Source organism: Brassica oleracea, chromosome C8 (assembly GCF_000695525.1).
Source record: "Brassica oleracea var. oleracea cultivar TO1000 chromosome C8, BOL, whole genome shotgun sequence".
In the NCBI taxonomy this organism is placed as follows: Eukaryota; Viridiplantae; Streptophyta; class Magnoliopsida; order Brassicales; family Brassicaceae; genus Brassica; species Brassica oleracea.
The window spans coordinates 23,232,117-23,248,834 of NC_027755.1; the positions used below are offsets into that span (position 1 = coordinate 23,232,117).

The 16,718-nt window shown below is 34.5% G+C and overlaps 2 protein-coding genes across 3 annotated transcripts; one reads left to right on the forward strand and one right to left on the reverse strand.

Moving 5' to 3' along the window:
• Positions 1–1,084: 1,084 nt before the first annotated feature.
• Positions 1,085–5,658, reverse strand: LOC106310323 (eukaryotic translation initiation factor 5B). 2 transcript variants are annotated; one of them, XM_013747557.1, is made up of 13 exons: positions 5,515–5,658; positions 4,288–5,406; positions 3,696–4,207; positions 3,488–3,595; positions 3,281–3,381; positions 3,079–3,169; positions 2,887–2,997; positions 2,737–2,802; positions 2,593–2,652; positions 1,913–2,470; positions 1,690–1,824; positions 1,468–1,584; positions 1,085–1,351 (listed from the first exon to the last, which is right to left on the reverse strand). In XM_013747557.1, exons 2-13 carry the CDS (start codon positions 5,378–5,380, stop codon positions 1,289–1,291), a joined length of 3,015 nt encoding a protein of 1,004 aa, XP_013603011.1. In that variant the 5' UTR covers positions 5,381–5,406; positions 5,515–5,658; the 3' UTR covers positions 1,085–1,288. The 2 variants fall into 2 exon arrangements, with proteins under 2 accessions (XP_013603011.1, XP_013603010.1); XM_013747556.1 differs by having other exon boundaries at positions 3,696–4,219.
• Positions 5,659–14,165: 8,507 nt separating this feature from the next.
• On the forward strand, positions 14,166–15,869 carry LOC106307934. The gene is made up of 2 exons (XM_013745031.1): positions 14,166–14,274; positions 14,465–15,869. Exon 2 carries the CDS (start codon positions 14,496–14,498, stop codon positions 15,645–15,647), a length of 1,152 nt encoding a protein of 383 aa, XP_013600485.1. The 5' UTR covers positions 14,166–14,274; positions 14,465–14,495; the 3' UTR covers positions 15,648–15,869.
• Positions 15,870–16,718: the final 849 nt, after the last annotated feature.

A 16,718-nucleotide genomic window follows, 5' to 3' on the forward strand; every position in this document is an offset into this window, starting at 1 on the left:
GTTCCTTAGCCTTTTTGTACTCTGGAACTAACACCTTGTTTGAATTCTCTCAAAAGATAAAATGATGAATCCAACAGATTTTGAAGATAATTTGAGAAAAGAATAGATTTGTGGAAGCTTGTGTGACGTTCAGGAGCTTAATGCTTTGATACCATGTTAGAATAAGATAATTATTTGAGAGTTTATTTCTGGAGAATGAAGAACAAGAGAAAGAGAGAGATGGATATTTCAAAGTGTAAGAGAGAGAAAGAGAGAGAATTATTTCCTTAGATCTGGAAAAATGTTATTACAAAACATTATATGAAATAGCAGAATAACCAGAACAATCTTACTCAATAAACCAAACACACTTGGCTTAATAGGGAAGATACAGTAAAATATATGACTGTTTTTACTGTAGCTCCGCGAATACTGTTTATACTGGCAAGCCTTGTTAGCATTCACTTTGGTAGACTTTGCTGGTTGAAAGCTTCTCCCTTTTATTTTAATACTCAACATTTTTTTTTTCGTCTCAACATTAAACTCCTTTAGACTACAAACACAAATGAGCTCCATCCCAAAAAGAAGAACGATATCAACACAACAGATCCATAACATAAGAGTTTTAGCCTCTTCGACCACAAAAAAACTTGTCACGACAAATCAATGATACTATTGGAAGCATTGTCGTGTTCTATAATGTTATATGCATTATTCCAATTTGTGAACGTAAACCTGCTGGATTGTGTATAAACCCAGTAACCCACACATCCTCGTGAAAAGGAAAATGGAACATGTGGCATTTAGAAACATAGTATATATTAAACAAAAAGCAATACAGAGAACTCAAGTTATCTCCTTTTTGTTCAGTGGAATTATACTTTTTTGTGTTCTGTTCTCACTTTTTTATGATGTCGAAAAATAGGTAAATAAATACTTTTAGTTTTCTTTTCATTGTGCTTAACTGCTTAGTGCTTAAAAGTAATTTAGAGGTTTCCAAAAAAAATAAAAAATTTAGCGGCTATAGCAAATTCAGGTTGTCACAACATTCATCAAAACATGACAGTAGACGAGAAAAACATTCCGCCATAGTATTAGCCTGCATATAATCTTTTAAATCGACAATGGGAGAGTTAATTGATCGCATAACATGTCTAGAGACATTTAGAAAATGTCTAAAATATCAAAACCGAAAAAACAATAAATCAGCAAAGATTACAAGAACAAAGGAAACCGAGCATGTCCCTCTTAAATCTTCAGTGTAACTCTCTATGCTTAGCTTGAAAATGAATCCGAGGGCAAGAGGAACCTATTGTATCTTGAACAACATTTTAAGTTTCAAAACAAGCTTGAACTCGCTCTTCAACTCATCCTGCAATCAGGAGGCTTTAGGGTTTCAGTTTGAGTTATGATTAACACACAATTAATTTTTAAAACAATTATTTTCGACAAAAAGCCTGGAGAACAAGAGAGATTTGTCAAACTTACCCTGTAGAGTGTTTTGAGTATGTCGATGGATCTCCTAGAAATATGACTGACAAGCTCGTCTTCTATACCAAAGTCCTCTCCAAACGTTTTCTCTTCTCCAGGGTTAGAGGCAATGATCTGATATAAACAAACATTGTTTTTTTTTTGTTACAATTTCAAATGCAAAAAGATGGCGAAGAAAAAAGGGTAAGTGATGAAGAGAAGAAAGGGATGTTTTCATACCTTAATAGCAACCTGCTGTCCTTTCTTGGCGTCGTCAAGTGGCTTCTTGTCTTTATGAATAGATGCAACGCGACCAAGATCCAGAAACACTCTCGACTTCCCAATCTCTTTTAGAAAGCATATGGGAGTTCCAACCTAAACCATGAAAGACCATTGTTAGAATTTAGAACAAGAAGAAATGTGTGTGTACATAGAGAACCTGATGAGAAAATAGCATAAATACCTTGAGTATACCATCGATGACCTCAACTCCAAGGATGATGGGGTTTCCTCTTTTGAAGACATTGTTTGGTAAAATCTTAAGGACACATGGAAACACTACTTCAGATGCTGTTTCTTTCCTTTCTTCATCTCGGACACCCTTGACATAACCCTTGAACTGATCAAACAGATGATAGATAATATCAGCGCAGAATATCTTGACTCCCATGTTGTCAGCTAGTTCACGAGCCTCTGTAGTTATCTTCACGTCAAAAGCCAAAACCGTAGCGTACTCTTTCTTCTTCTCTAGCATTACTCCGGCCTTCATGATATCCTTTTTATGCACTGGTCCTAGGCCAATACCACTGACAGGTATTTTCACATCTGGTGACTTCAAGAACTCTAGTAATGCTTCCAGGGACCCTAACGTTGAAGCTTGTACATAAACTCCTTCACCGCTTTTGTCAACCCAGCTCATGATTGACTTCATATCTTCCATGGCAGTTTTCTTGGCTTCTTCTATGTCCACATCAGGTCCAATCACATGTAAGGAAGTACCAGCAACGGCGTGTTCAAGTCCCTTTTATAAACAAGTTCAGATATGTTAAAATTTCAAAGAATAATGAACAAGTGCATGCTAGTTTTTTTTTTTTTTTTGCATGCTAGTAATTTAGACTATGGTGTTATGTAAGAGATAATTACCTGTGCAGTAATCTTGATACATTGCGCAGCCTTTACTTTTCTATGATGCAGATATGTACCCTGAAAAGGAAGCTCATTAGCGCAAACCATGTCTCACTAGGAATAACAGTAAAAGAAGGCAAGAAAAGGGTTATCTAAAAGTACCTTCACACGTAGCTCTTTCATGGGATGAGGAGTCAATAATGATCTAACAGTTGTTATAATTGGTCCCTAAATAACAGAAAAGGATAACATTAAGTTTCAAGCTTTTGATATACTTGGCACACGACCTGTTAAGGTGAAGTTTCAACATACCTGTGACCCACAAGCAACGATTTGATCACCTTCATGGAGTACACCGTTGACCAAAATAACATCAATTGTTGTACCATGGCCTGGAATAACTTTGACCTCAAGGACGGTACACTGTTCAGCCATTACAAGAAAATATAAGAATGCTGTAATATTGCAGAATTAATGCGTTACCTGAAGAGAAAAGATACAAACCTGCACTTTGTCAACAAATGTAAGTTTCTCAACCATTGTTTTCTGAGACCACATAACCAAATATAGCAACAGATCTGGAATTCCTTCCCCACTGAAATATCATTATTCAAAAGCAAGCCATTAGTTTGGATGGTTGACCTCATTAACCTCAATGTTAAGTTAAACTATAATTAATGAAAAGACAATAAAAAAAATTTCATACCTGATAGCACTAGTAGGCACAATACTGAAAGTGTCTCCCATTTCTTTGTTCTTGTAATAAATCTCAGTGTTGAGTCCTTGTTCTTTGAACTGGGTTATAACCTGTAAACACCAATAAAACAATATAGTTTATAACATTAACATATATACACATCTTTATCCACCCTAAATAGTTATATATATAAAACCTCTAGACGTATTAACTTACATGAGTGAGCCTCATGTTAAATTCAATAACCACATCTTTGGATTGCAGCGCCAAAGCCTTCTCTATAGGAGCATTCTTGCATGTTTTCCACCCATATAGCCTATCAACCTGCAATAGAGGGTTTAAATTGCCATCCACAATAAAGTAACAATAGAGAGAGAGAGAGAGGAAAAAAACACATCCCAGCAGAAAGACAACAACTCCTCACCTTATTCAAGGCAACAATGAACTCTGTGTTCCTCTTTCTCAAAAGATTAAGAGACTCTATGGTTTGTGGCTCTAGACCATGCATTATGTCAACCACTAGAATTGCAATGTCACACAAGTTTGAACCCCTTGACCGTAGATTTGAGAATGACTCGTGTCCTGGCGTATCAATAACCAATAGACCTGGCACCTTGAGTTTTGCATCAGGTCTTAACTCCTTGGTCCTCTCACGGATGTTTTCTGCAGGGAAATAAGTTGCACCAATCTGCTGAGTGATACCTCCAGCTTCTCCTTCCTGAACATTTGTTCCTCTGATGCAGTCCAACAGCTTTGTTTTACCAGTATCAACATGTCCCATGATGCAGCAAATGGGAGACCGAAGACTTTCTTTAGCAACTTCATTAACTACTGAGTCGTCATTACTCCTTTTAGTAGCATCATCCATTTTAGGTTTAGATTTTTGTGGCTTGCACGAAACTCCAGCCTTCAATGCTAGTCTATCAGTGACAGGACCTGTATTGATACCTACTGAATATTAGATTAAAAAACAGACAAGGGACAAAAGAAACTAGTGTTTAATTAGTTATCCTCACCTGAATAATGGGCCTTTGAAGCAGTGTCTTTGATCTCTTTCTTAATCACAAGCCAAGGTGTATCTTCCCCATCATCATCATAATCACCCATTATATTAACAGAATCATCACTTTTTGCTTCCCAATCATCCTCCTCATCACCAGCTTCTTCTTTCTTATCCGGCTCAGGTGAAGGTACTACATCTGCATGTTTCTCTTTTGTCAGGACAGAAGCAGAGTCGTTTTCTTTTGCGCGAGCTGGTTTTCTTTTGTTGCCATAAACGGGACGCTTTGAAGAATCAGTGTTCTTATCCGAAGCAAGAAGCATTCCAGCGTCAGACAACATCTTGTTCTTGTAAGCCTTGTCCCTCTTCTGCTTCTCTGTAAGAATCCCTCCTTCTTGCTTCTTCTTCAGCATCTTCTCCTTTTCCCTTATCTTCCTCTTCTGTTTAATCTCTTCAGCTCCCCTTTCTCGCTCTTCCTGAATGCGGCGCTCCTCTTCCTCTTTCCTCAACTTCTCTTCCTCTTCCTTCTTCTTCATCTCTTCAGCTTCTTTCCGCCGCGCAACCATCTCTTGCATCTCTAGAATGTGTTTAGGAACTTTCTTATGAGGCTGTGATGGCCCATCCTTAGCTTCCACGGAAGAAGCAGACACTTTATTGTCCTTGTCCTTCTTCTTTTTCCTTTTCTTCGCTGAAACTGACACGACAGTCTCTTCTTCTCCATCCTTTGAGCCATCTTCTGCTGGTGGAACTAGCTCAGGTTGTGCTGGTGAAACAGGAGTGATCCCAAGCTCTGCAAGAATCTTGTCCAAATCTTCTTCTTTATGTGGAGTCTTTCCACTCTTGTTCTTCTTCTTTTTCTTACTCCTCGAGGTTTCCCCAACATCATCACTCTTAGTATTAGTTTCTTCGTTAACTTGTATTCCAAGCATTAACTCATCACTCAATTCAACATTAACATCATCCCCTGTCTCTTCCTCGTAATCTTCAATACCAAGCAGATCAAACCTTACATTATATGATTTATTCTTAGGGTTTTCACCTCCCTTGGAGGACAAGGCAAAGGGATGATCTTCGTCTCCTCTACACGCGCTCGTGTTCTTCCGATCCATTGATAAAACTCAAAGATGAATATATTCTGTGATTAACCAAAAAGCATACAATCAAAGTATCAGATTTCAACAGCTTCTCGAATCACAAACAATCAGAGCGAGAGAAAGAGATGAATATATAGAAGAAGATTTACCTTTTTCTCTGATCGGTTTCGCTTCATATTATGACAAAACAAACAAGGACGATTTAAGTAAACAGCAAACAAGTTTCCGAATAGTATTAGGACTTGTGTTTGTCGGAGAATGAGTAAGTCGGTCGTTCGTTGCAGACAAGTTTTGAGATTTTAGGGTTTCTAACGCGCATTGGTTTTGTCGCGTTTTTATAAGGTGAGGAAAGCGTGTGGTGGTTAGGTTGAATAGTTTAACGACGCGTTTTACCATCTCCAAAAAACACTTTTTTTATTTTAAAGTTTACAAAACTTCAAAATTAAATTTAAAATTATTTGTATTGTATTCTATAGTCTTTATATTTGTTATAATTGATGTAAATCAATAAAAAAATATAAACAAGTAGCACATATATAAAAATATTACAACAATTAATACAGTATTATACTAGAATATAAAATTACAAATAGAAATACATAATTAAATATTAAACTGTAATAAAAATACCACAATATTTCATAAAATTATTTTTGTAATGCTTCATCTTCGGTTACACAAATTTTTTTGGACAATATTTTAAAGATTTTGGAACATCCGAAGCAAATTTACGAAATTATTAGTGTAAAATATTTAATTTTGTGTAATAATTATGTCTTCATGTACCTTTAATTAAGTTTATTTTATAATATTCGTATTGTCTAATTCTAGTTTTAGAATAATATAAATCTTATTTAATCTTTAATTTAATTTTATGTATAAAACTTAAATTTATAAAAGAAAATCTGAAATATTTATGAGATACAAAAATTTTAAGGATTAAAACGATAAATGAAAAATACATAAAAATTATAAATATGATGTGTAATTAATTATAAAGACCAAAATGCAAATAAAAAGATAAAACTTCAAATTTTGAAGTTTTGAGAGTGAAACTTCAAATTTAAAGTTTCACTCCTCAAAATTCTAAATTCTAAATTTGAAGTTTTGAAGTTCCTTTTTGGTGATAAAAAAATTCTATATTTGAAGTTATAAAATTTCTTTTGGAGATGCTCTTAGTTTGTTATTTGTTCACTCTTTCTATTAATTAAAACAATAAAATAGATATAAAATCTTGGGAGATTGATTTGTGTAGATTGGGTAGATTTTTAAAGTTGAAAGATTATTAAAATTATGTGGAATCTTTAGATATGTATTATCTGATTTTCAGATTTTTTTTAATTTTTTATTGATTCCATAAACTTTCATGTATTAATATTAACTATTTCTGTAATTCTTTTTGTATATATATATATATTATCTATGTTTTAATAATATGTTCAAAATTATATTTCTCCCAATAAAGCATGTTTTTGTTTATAAGAAATTAAGAGTGATATAATATTATATCAATAGATTTTAACTACTTTTAAAAGAAAAACTTATAGTATTTTGTGTTTATGGAGGGATTAAAATTAATCTTGAAGGAGGTATATGTGCAGTTTTGCATATACATTCTTTCTGAATATACAAATAAGCCAAAAGAAAAGATACATTTTAGTTTCGCGAGCAAGTGAATCGAACATAAACTGTGTTGGCATCTCAAATCTGTATTTTTACCATTCGACCACAAAGTTTCGCACAGATTTTAACTATATTATGTTGTGTTGGTTTTTATTTTATGTTGTGTTGTTTGTATATTATGTTAGTTTTCTATTAATCATGAACACGTTAATATTAAAAGATTATACATTGAAAAAACAAAGAAAATATGATAACGTTTAATGTGCTAAGTTATTTTACTAATGCTGCTTCTCCATGTTAGAGAAGGACACCTACAGTGTACAATGGCAAAAGGAATGTTCTTCCTCTTAACCCCTTTTTCTTGAATCAATATTTCTAGTACCCAGTCAACTACAGTAAAAGTAAATAGCAAATTTATTCCTGTAACTTTCTTGTTTCTTAGAAGAGTCGATGAAAAAAACATTTTAGCCTCTTCTTGTTACACACTCTGGTTGTTGTTTATGCAGAAGTGGTACTAATTCTCTATTGTAGCAAGAGAATAAGTAGTAAATAATCACAACAAATAGCTTTGTCTACACTATTCTAGACCCTGTAATAAACATAACATCTTATAATTTGTAACAAAATTGCATTTTTTAAAAAATTGAATAGCTCTGCCTGCAGTATTCCTCGTTCTAACTTTTGAAACCAAATACACTCTTTGTTCTAATCATGTACCGAGTTGAATTAGAAATTACAGTTTAAAGTTGGTTCTACACATAATTTATATGCAATATGGTAAAGATTATCATACAGAATTTCCAACTTATTTCTGTAAGGAAAGTATATATTAGATATCATATAATTAGGCTCTAACGGCTGAGTCATTACTTCTGTACTAGATGATAATCCGCGCGCATGCGCGGAGTGAATTTTTATAATAATATTTGTTTATTAAATGGTTTTAACATTTTGCAACACTACAATTTTTATCGATTATAAAATGACGAATACAAATGTTGATCTCTTAAATATATCATCGTTGTCGAAGAGTTAACGTATTACATCTCATTTTAATTATTTTTAAGACTTTATATGCACAAAATAAAATTAAATTTTGCGGCTGACACAAATCGCAAATGTTGGTCTCTTAAATATATCATCGTTGTTGTATGCACAAAAGAAAGTTAAGTTTTGCGGCTGACACAAATCACCAAAACCAAATAGGCAACATTGATTGTATAATGACGAAAGGGGATTAGGTTTTCTACCATTGATTTGTTTACTATTGACTCTCCATAAGTGGGTTCATTTTCTACCTCTATAAAATTGTGCTTTCATTCTCGTCTTTGTTTTATTGATATGAGTTAAGTTTCTTTTTTAACTTCTTCTAAGAATTCGGTGAATTAAATAAGTGTCAATTTAAAAAAATGGACATCTGTAAAAATTAGTTTCACTCCAGATACATATCTAAGAATCAAAATTTTGAAAAAAATCACCGGCAAACTATATTAACAGATCAGTGTTCAAATCAAATATATTAAGCTGTTATAGAATATATAAGTGAAAACTCGATATATAAATGTTTGTCTAGTATATATTCACCATTTCGATCTAAAAATCATCTAATTCTTAAACAACAAAGCAAATTACTTATTTCACCATTTCAGGTAATATTTGAATCCATACGGGTAATATCTGAACCCAAATAGATATCCGAAGATAACCAAATATAAGTATACTTAACCATATATTTCTAGTTTACTTCTCTTATTTTATTCAAAATATTTATATTAATGATGCTTATTGCTCAAAATTAGATAATATACATATAATTATGGACAAAATTATTTGCTACTCACTTAAAATATATATCAAGCTCTTGTTTCTTGCATTAACAAAAGTTGCATCTAAATTTTCAAAACAACAACTAAATTAGTGTCTTTCAATTCTTAAAGTTTTATCTTCAAACCTATTAATAGTTTAATTTTTTAAAAAATTTGAAAATCAGTTAAAATATATTTTAAATACAAAAACTTAAACAATGAATCATTTATTTATTTTTTCTTCAAAATTTAAATATACGAACCCGGCCCAAAATATCCGAACCCGAACATAAAATACCCAAACCCGATTCGAAGTGTAGAAATATCAGAACGGGTTTTATACTTTTATACTGAAATACCCGATACGAACCCGAACGTGTATCCGAACGCCCATCTCTACGATGTATGATCATCATTTGTATCTTGCTTGAACAAAAAAAAGTTAAACCATTGATCACAAAATTTTCAATGTGAGACTTTTACTATTTTTTGTAATTTATAGTCGTTTTTAAAAATTCAAAATATAACATATCAGAAAAAATCTATTTTTTTTTATTATATGCTTAATGTGATTGTTTAATTTCTTTTAATAGTATAAAATTAAACAGAAAAAAGAGAGGTTAGAAAAATTGTTATCAAATATGTATTATTCATAATCATTAATTGTCATATATATGTTAACCATATTAGGTAATTCTGTAGGTTTTATTTAAGGAAACAAAAAATATAATTTTGTACATTACTAATTAATTTGATAGTTAGTTTAATAAAAAAACATAGTATATGTTTATATGAACCAACTTATTTTTCTAGCAATTCTAAAAATCATTTTCGTGATGACATGTGGTTATAAAAATATGTTGTAATGCTCCAGGATTAATATATAGGGGATATTAGTTTCCCATAATCTTCCTTGTATTCTAACTATATATGTATATCTAAAGTGATCAATACAATTAAGCAATTCCATAAACCTAATATGGTATCAGAGCTTTAGGCTCTTTTTATTCTTTTCTGCCTCTCTCTATCGTCTTCTTCCTCTGTTTCTTCAACCTAGTTCTTAATTCTCTCAACTATGTTAGAATCAACTGCTGAAAGAACCTCTGTCAACACACAAGATCCACAGAGTACCATTCTCTCGGTTAACATGTCAAGTGTCACCAAACTAACACATCTCAACTATGTGATGTGGAGCCGCCAAGTTCGTGTGTTACTTGAAGGCCACGAGCTTCAACACTTCATTGAGGAGACTAATACGGCTCCACCTTCAAAAATCATGGTGAATGGAGTTGTTTCTCCAAATCCCGCACACGCACCTTGGAGACGATAAGATCACCTTCTCTACAGCTCCATGATCGGCTCGATCTCTCTGTAGGTCCTGTCTGTTGTCACCAGCGCAAACACGACCTAAGACGTATGGAACACTCTTGCAACAAATTTTAGGAACGCCTCTCGTGGATACATACGACAGCTCAAACTTCAGATCAAACGATGTGTCAAGGGCACTAAGACAATCAGCGAGTATCTTCTCTCCATCAAGGCTAAAGCAGACTACATGAGCGGTTGCTTAACCGTGAAGCCACCATCATGGCCAGTGAGTCTACTCAGGTCACACCGATTGTTGCTCATGCTGCTGACATTCGCCCCAACCACAACAAAAACAATCAACACTGGCGCCGCAACAACAACAATCAAAACACACCAAGCCTTCATGCTTTCACGGACGCGGACTGGGCAGGCAACAAAGACGACTATACATCGACAGGTGCATACATCGTCTATCTTGGACGAAACCCGATAGCATGGTGCTCAAAGAAACAAACCGGAGTTTCCCGTTCATCCACAAAAGCGGATTATCGATCTCTGGCATCTACAACAGCTGAAGTCTGCTGGGTTAAATCTCTGATGCAAGAACTCGGTATCAAATCTCCAACAACACCGGTTATATATTGTGATAATATTGGGGCAACATACTTGGCGGAAAATCCGGTCTTCCATTCCAGGATGAAACATTTGGCCCTCGACTATCACTTTGTCGGACAATACATTCAAGCAGGACAGCTACGCGTATCTCACGTCTCATCTCATGACCAACTAGCTGATGTTCTCACTAAACCCCTACCTCGTCCTCTGTTCGACTCAATGCTGGTCAAGATCGGACTCTCTAACGACCATCTGTGTTGTGGGGATGTGTTATATATTAGATAGCATATAGTTAGGCTCTATCGGCTAAGTCATTACTTCTATATATTAGTTTTCCATAATCTTCCTTGTACTCTAACTATATATGTATATCTAAAGTGATCAATACAATTAAGCAATTCCATAAACCTAATAATTTCATGCATGAATATAAGAGTAAATCCTATGCAACATTATGAAAAAGCTGATCTCACTTTTAAATTTCCTCCGTGCTTGTATCTGATTGGAGAACCTTCTGGCCGCCTCAGATATATCACATTCTTTATCCAATCAACGTCAAAATTTTGAGAAAACCATTTGTCCTTTTCTTTTTTCTAAAAGGTCAGAATCTTTTAACTAGTTTATTACTTTATTTATCTGATTAGCTTTATAGAAAAATAATAGTAATAATTGTTTAAGTGCAACTGGTATCATGGAATAATATTTCTGTCCAACAATCAACGAGGATCAGTTGGATCCCATCTTCGGAACTATGCTACGCGCTAGTCAGACGGTAATTCCGGATCTAGCGAATTACCGACAAATTAGAGAGTACTCGAGAATTACGCGGACTTAATTTTAAATACAATTTACTATATTAATAATATATTTAGCTAAATTTAAACATGATGATACAAGTTCTTAGACATAATTATATAATTTTTTATATATAATTTTAAACAGTTTCTTTTTTTTATTTGTAAATGGTGGGTATAGTACGAAAAAAATCCCTAAATATAGTATGTATATGTTTTTTTTGGGTTTGATAGCTAATTATAATTATTAAACAGTCTCTTTTTTTACTCAGATGCAGCATGGCAGACAGATGTTAACCTGGCAGGTTTCGGTTGTGTTTTTAAATCAAGATCTGGAGTTATTGACTACCAGACAAGTCGGGTGGAACGCCACGTATCTTCATCACTCACTGCGGAAGCTTTAGCCCTTCGATGGGCATTACTTACAGCCCAAGCACGGGCCTACTTTAGAATCTGTTTCAACACAGATTGTCAATCGCTCTTAGCAGCAATTTCGTCGAAGACTCCTCCGGCTGATCTCTACGGGATTATCCAGGACATCGACCAACTATCGCTTTGTTTTACCTCTGTTTCTTTTAATTTCGTTGCTAGACTTTCAAATTCAGCAGCTGATCAGCGGGAAAATGGTCTATTCCCCTATATACTAATTGTTCCCGGCTTTTTGACACACGAACTTTTAAACCATGCAAAAAAATACATGAACAACACGAAAATAGCTTATTCCCCTATGAACTAATTTTTTCTGGTTTTTTCACACACGAACTTTTAAATCATGCCAAAAAGCACATGAACAACTCTATTTTTAGAATTACATACACAAACTATCTATTTTAACTAATTCCCCTAAAACTGTAACAGTGTAATTTAAATGTTGACTTGGTTTATGACATGTGGAAAACCGGTTTAATTAGGGTTGATAAAAAAAATACTATGTAGTTTTACACTTTTTTTTTTGTCAATTGCTCTTTTTTCAGAAATCGTTTTACTCTTCATCATCAGTTGGGGATATTGCGCCGATTTTATAGTTCCTTGTGGGAATACATGGAGATTGTAAGCTAGTAGTTGCTAGGCCTGGGACATATCGGGTATCCAGGCAATTTTAAGGTATCGGATCCGGATTCTTATCCGGCGGATCCATAATTTTACTATCCTTATCCGGATCCGGGGTTCTCGGATATCCGAGGGTCGGATATCCTCCTAAAAATTGTAATATCCGACGGATATCCGGATCCGGATTTGGATCCTTAAAATAAATAAAAAATAATATTAATATATATATAATATTAACAATAATTTTAAAAATATATATATAATATCTTTAATTATTTCTATGTATAATATTACAAAATTTACATAAAATTTATATATATTATTATAAAAATGAAAATATATTAAATAAAATTAATTTTTATATATAGATATTACTATTTTTGAAATATTTATTAATAAAACTTACGGATCCGGATATCCGGACTTAAAAATTAAGATATCCGGATCCGGATCCGCCTTTGACGGATCCAACATTTTACTATCCGGATCCGGATTCGGCCCCTCCGGATATCTGGATTTTCGGATCGGATCCGGATCGAATCTCGGATCGAATCCGGATCTCGGATAAAAGTCCCAGGCCTAGTAGTTGCTGCTTTTCTTTCTTTATGCATCATGTAAAACGTTTTATTCTTCTGCAGAATAATAAATTTTATCTCCAATTGATGACGAATAGTAAAACTATTTCTGAAAAAGAAGAACAGTTGACAAAAAAAAATGAGAAGAAGGATAAAACTACATAATATTTATCAATCCAAATTAAACCGGCTCTCCACCCATCACAAACCTAGTTAACATTTAAATAACACCATTTACGGTTTTAGGGGAATTAGTTTAAAAATCGATAGTTTGTGTATGTTATTAACAAAATAGAGTTGTTCATGTGCTTTTTGACATGGTTTAAAAGTTCGTGTATCAAAAACCAGGAAAAACTAGTTCATAGGAAAATAAACCACTTTTCTGTTTTTCATGTGGTTTTTGACATGACTTAAAAATCCGTGTGTGAAAAAGCCGGGAACAATTAGTTCATAGAGGAATAGACCATTTTCCCGCTGATCAGCTTGCTAAGTTCGCACTATGTAATGCTACTTCAACTATTTCTCCTTCGGGGGCTTGAGTCTGTCTTTTTAAAGTTAATGATAATTTGGTGTTAAAAAAAAAAAGCTAATTATAATTATTTAATAATGAATAACTACACAAAATCTGTCAATAATGAATAAAAAATAATCAACTATGTTTTAACTTACACGGACGTAAAAAAAAAAAACTTAGGCGGTCAACGCGGGTCAACGCATAGCTACACCGATTTGAATAAAATCGCCACGAACAACCTCCGAACCGCGCTTAGGTGGGTTAGCTAATTATAATTATTTAATAATGATAAAACCCCTATTCCGCATTTTCGAATAGGGTTTGTATCAAAGACAATTCAAATAATCTAAATAGAAAAAGAAACGATGATTATATAGTGGAATTCCTCAACCATACAAATTACCAAAGTCCAATCACAAGGCATCACTTTGTCATTTCAATAAAGTTAAATTTATAATTATAATAAAATAAAGAAATAGTGGAGCTAAAATAATAAATTTGCCAGAAGTTTGGACTTGAAAAGAAAATAAACTTTCACACAAAAGAGAAGCTTTTTTGGCATATCCTCACAGAGAGAGAGAGGAAGCTGACCGGAGAAGACGAAGCAAGTTCGAAACTTTCGTCAGTGAGTTTTACTTCCTTTCTCCTTTACTCATCTCTCACATTCGCCCGCTTAGTATTCTTCATCCTGATCTTGATTCCACCACTAAAGTCTCGACCTTTTCGTACAATCACTTGAGATTTCGCATTCAGTTGATAAAAAGGTTTATACTTTACCATTCACTGATCTTCTCTGACGAGTTTTTCTCGCGTAGGAATCGATTTAAGGTGGTGGGTGTGTGAGTAATGGACGGGAAGCTTCCTCAAGGAGTTGCGGTTCGTGGTGGAGCTTCTTCCTACGGAGGATTCGATCTTCAAGGCCCCATGAGCCAGCATCTCCAAGGTCTTCCCTTTGCTATGGTTTCAGGACAAACCTGTGGTCATCACTTGTCTGAGCAACATAAAGGCGAAAGAGAGAGTGATGATGATGAACAACCAAGTTTCAACGAGGAAGCAACTAAAGGGTCTCCATGGCAGAGAGTGAAGTGGACTGATAAGATGGTGAAGCTATTGATAACTGCTGTGTCTTATATAGGTGATGACTCGTCTATGGATGGTGGGAGTAGAAGAAAGTTTGCGGCTTTACAGAAAAAGGGCAAGTGGAAGTCTGTTTCCAAAGTCATGTCCGAGAGAGGCTATCATGTCTCGCCTCAGCAGTGTGAGGATAAGTTTAATGATTTGAATAAACGGTATAAGAAGCTTAACGATATGCTTGGTAGAGGAACGTCTTGTCAGGTTGTTGAGAATCCTAAGCTTTTGGATTCTATTGGGTATTTGAATGATAAAGAGAAGGATGATGTGAGAAAAATCATGAGTTCTAAGCAGTTGTTCTATGAGGAGATGTGTTCTTACCACAATGGGAACAGGTTGCATTTGCCTCATGACTTTGCTTTGCAGCGCTCGCTTCAGGTTGCGCTTAGAAGCAGAGATGATCAGCATCGAGTTGAGGATCTTGATGATGAGGATCATGATGGGGAAGGTGATGAGCATGATGATGATGTTGACCATGGGGATTGTAGGGTTGTTGGTGGTCCTTTGAAGAGGGCGAGACAGAGCCATAGCCATAGCCATGAAGGTGTTGATCATCAGGGCCATGTGAATTCTCTGGAATGCAATAAGGTCACTTTGGCTCTTCCTCAAGGTGGGGCTGAGAGTGGGAGATCAGCTTCTGTTCAGAAGCAGTTGATTGAGTCTAGGACTCTCCAGCTAGAAGAGCAGAAGCTTCAGATTCAAGTTGAATTGCTGGAATTGGAGAAACAGAGATTCAGGTGGGAGAGGTTTAGCAAGAAAAGGGATCAAGAGCTAGAGAGAATGAGGATGGAGAATGAGAGGATGAAACTTGAGAATGATAGGATGGGACTGGAGTTGAAACAAAGGGAGCTGGGTGTTGAGTTATAACGGAGTTAGCTTTTTGTTTTTTTCCTTTCTTGATTGGTATATATAGCTTCGCTAAATGAAGACTAGTTTTGTGTTATTGTAGTGAGGAAGGATTGTTTAGTATAAGCACCACTCGGTCACTTTCTCCATCATTCTGATGTATTATTATCTCTGTCTGACATCTTAATCAAATTTTAGAATGTAACAAATGTTTCATTTTCTATTAAAGAAAGCATCAAAAGAATCACAGAGAGGATGTAATGATCATTGCTTCCTAGATCTTCGAAACGAAGATAATCTTCACATTCTTGTTGGTGAACAAGAGCATAAGCTTAGGGTTGATACTTGATAAGAGACGGAAAAGGATCCATGGTCATGATTACAAATGTTTTGAGGACGGTGATCGTTAGTCGGTACACTAGGATTTTCTTTTCTTGTGCTTAGTCCTGTCAAGACCACAAGAAAGCAGAGCAGCTCTTTTCCACCTTCTTAATGCACCCGTTGGGAAGTATGTATGCCCAAGTATAAAGCATGTTAACCATATGATTCATGTCTGTTGCTTGGTGTGGTGGTAACTAACTAAAATATGGCTCATTTGCTTCAAACTTCATATTTGATCCACATCTTATCTCATCATTACGTTTCTTTAATCGTCTAAAATTATTAGTATAAGCCTTTTCTAAGTTAACCTATCATTCTTGTTGCAGAAGATTGCTCTTGTTGTTGTGTTATCTATCATGCTTGACCGTATCAAACCTTTTAATTTGTTTCTGTTAAAACAATATGATCTCTTTTTACATAGTTGACAATTATCTCAGTAAGACCCGATAAATCTCTATGTATGGGTCTGCCAAAATCATCAAATTGACAGTCTATTTTTCAGATTCAATAAACACTTTTTTTCTCGCGGTTTCTTGGAATAGCTTTGGCTTCTTTGGGTTGGATATGTTATATGTATAAAAGCTTATAAGAAAGTTCTTTTTGAAGAGTAAACAGAGGGATGAGGAAAGAACTGGTCGTACGCTTAAAGGACATGTTCATCGTTTTCCTTCTAGTGGAATGGTCAAATTAAGAATTGTATTTTGCTTGAAA

Bases quoted from the DNA above. Each gene is read 5' to 3' on its own strand.
- LOC106307934 (XM_013745031.1), top strand. From the start codon at position 14,496: ATGGACGGGAAGCTTCCTCAAGGAGTTGCGGTTCGTGGTGGAGCTTCT.
- LOC106310323 (XM_013747556.1), bottom strand. From the start codon at position 5,380: ATGGATCGGAAGAACACGAGCGCGTGTAGAGGAGACGAAGATCATCCC. The intron at 3,382-3,487 runs GTAAGTTAATAC...TGGTGTTTACAG, and splicing joins TTAACATGAGGCTCACTCAT to GTTATAACCCAGTTCAAAGA. The intron at 2,998-3,078 runs GTTTGTATCTTT...ATGGCTGAACAG, and splicing joins CATTTGTTGACAAAGTGCAG to TGTACCGTCCTTGAGGTCAA.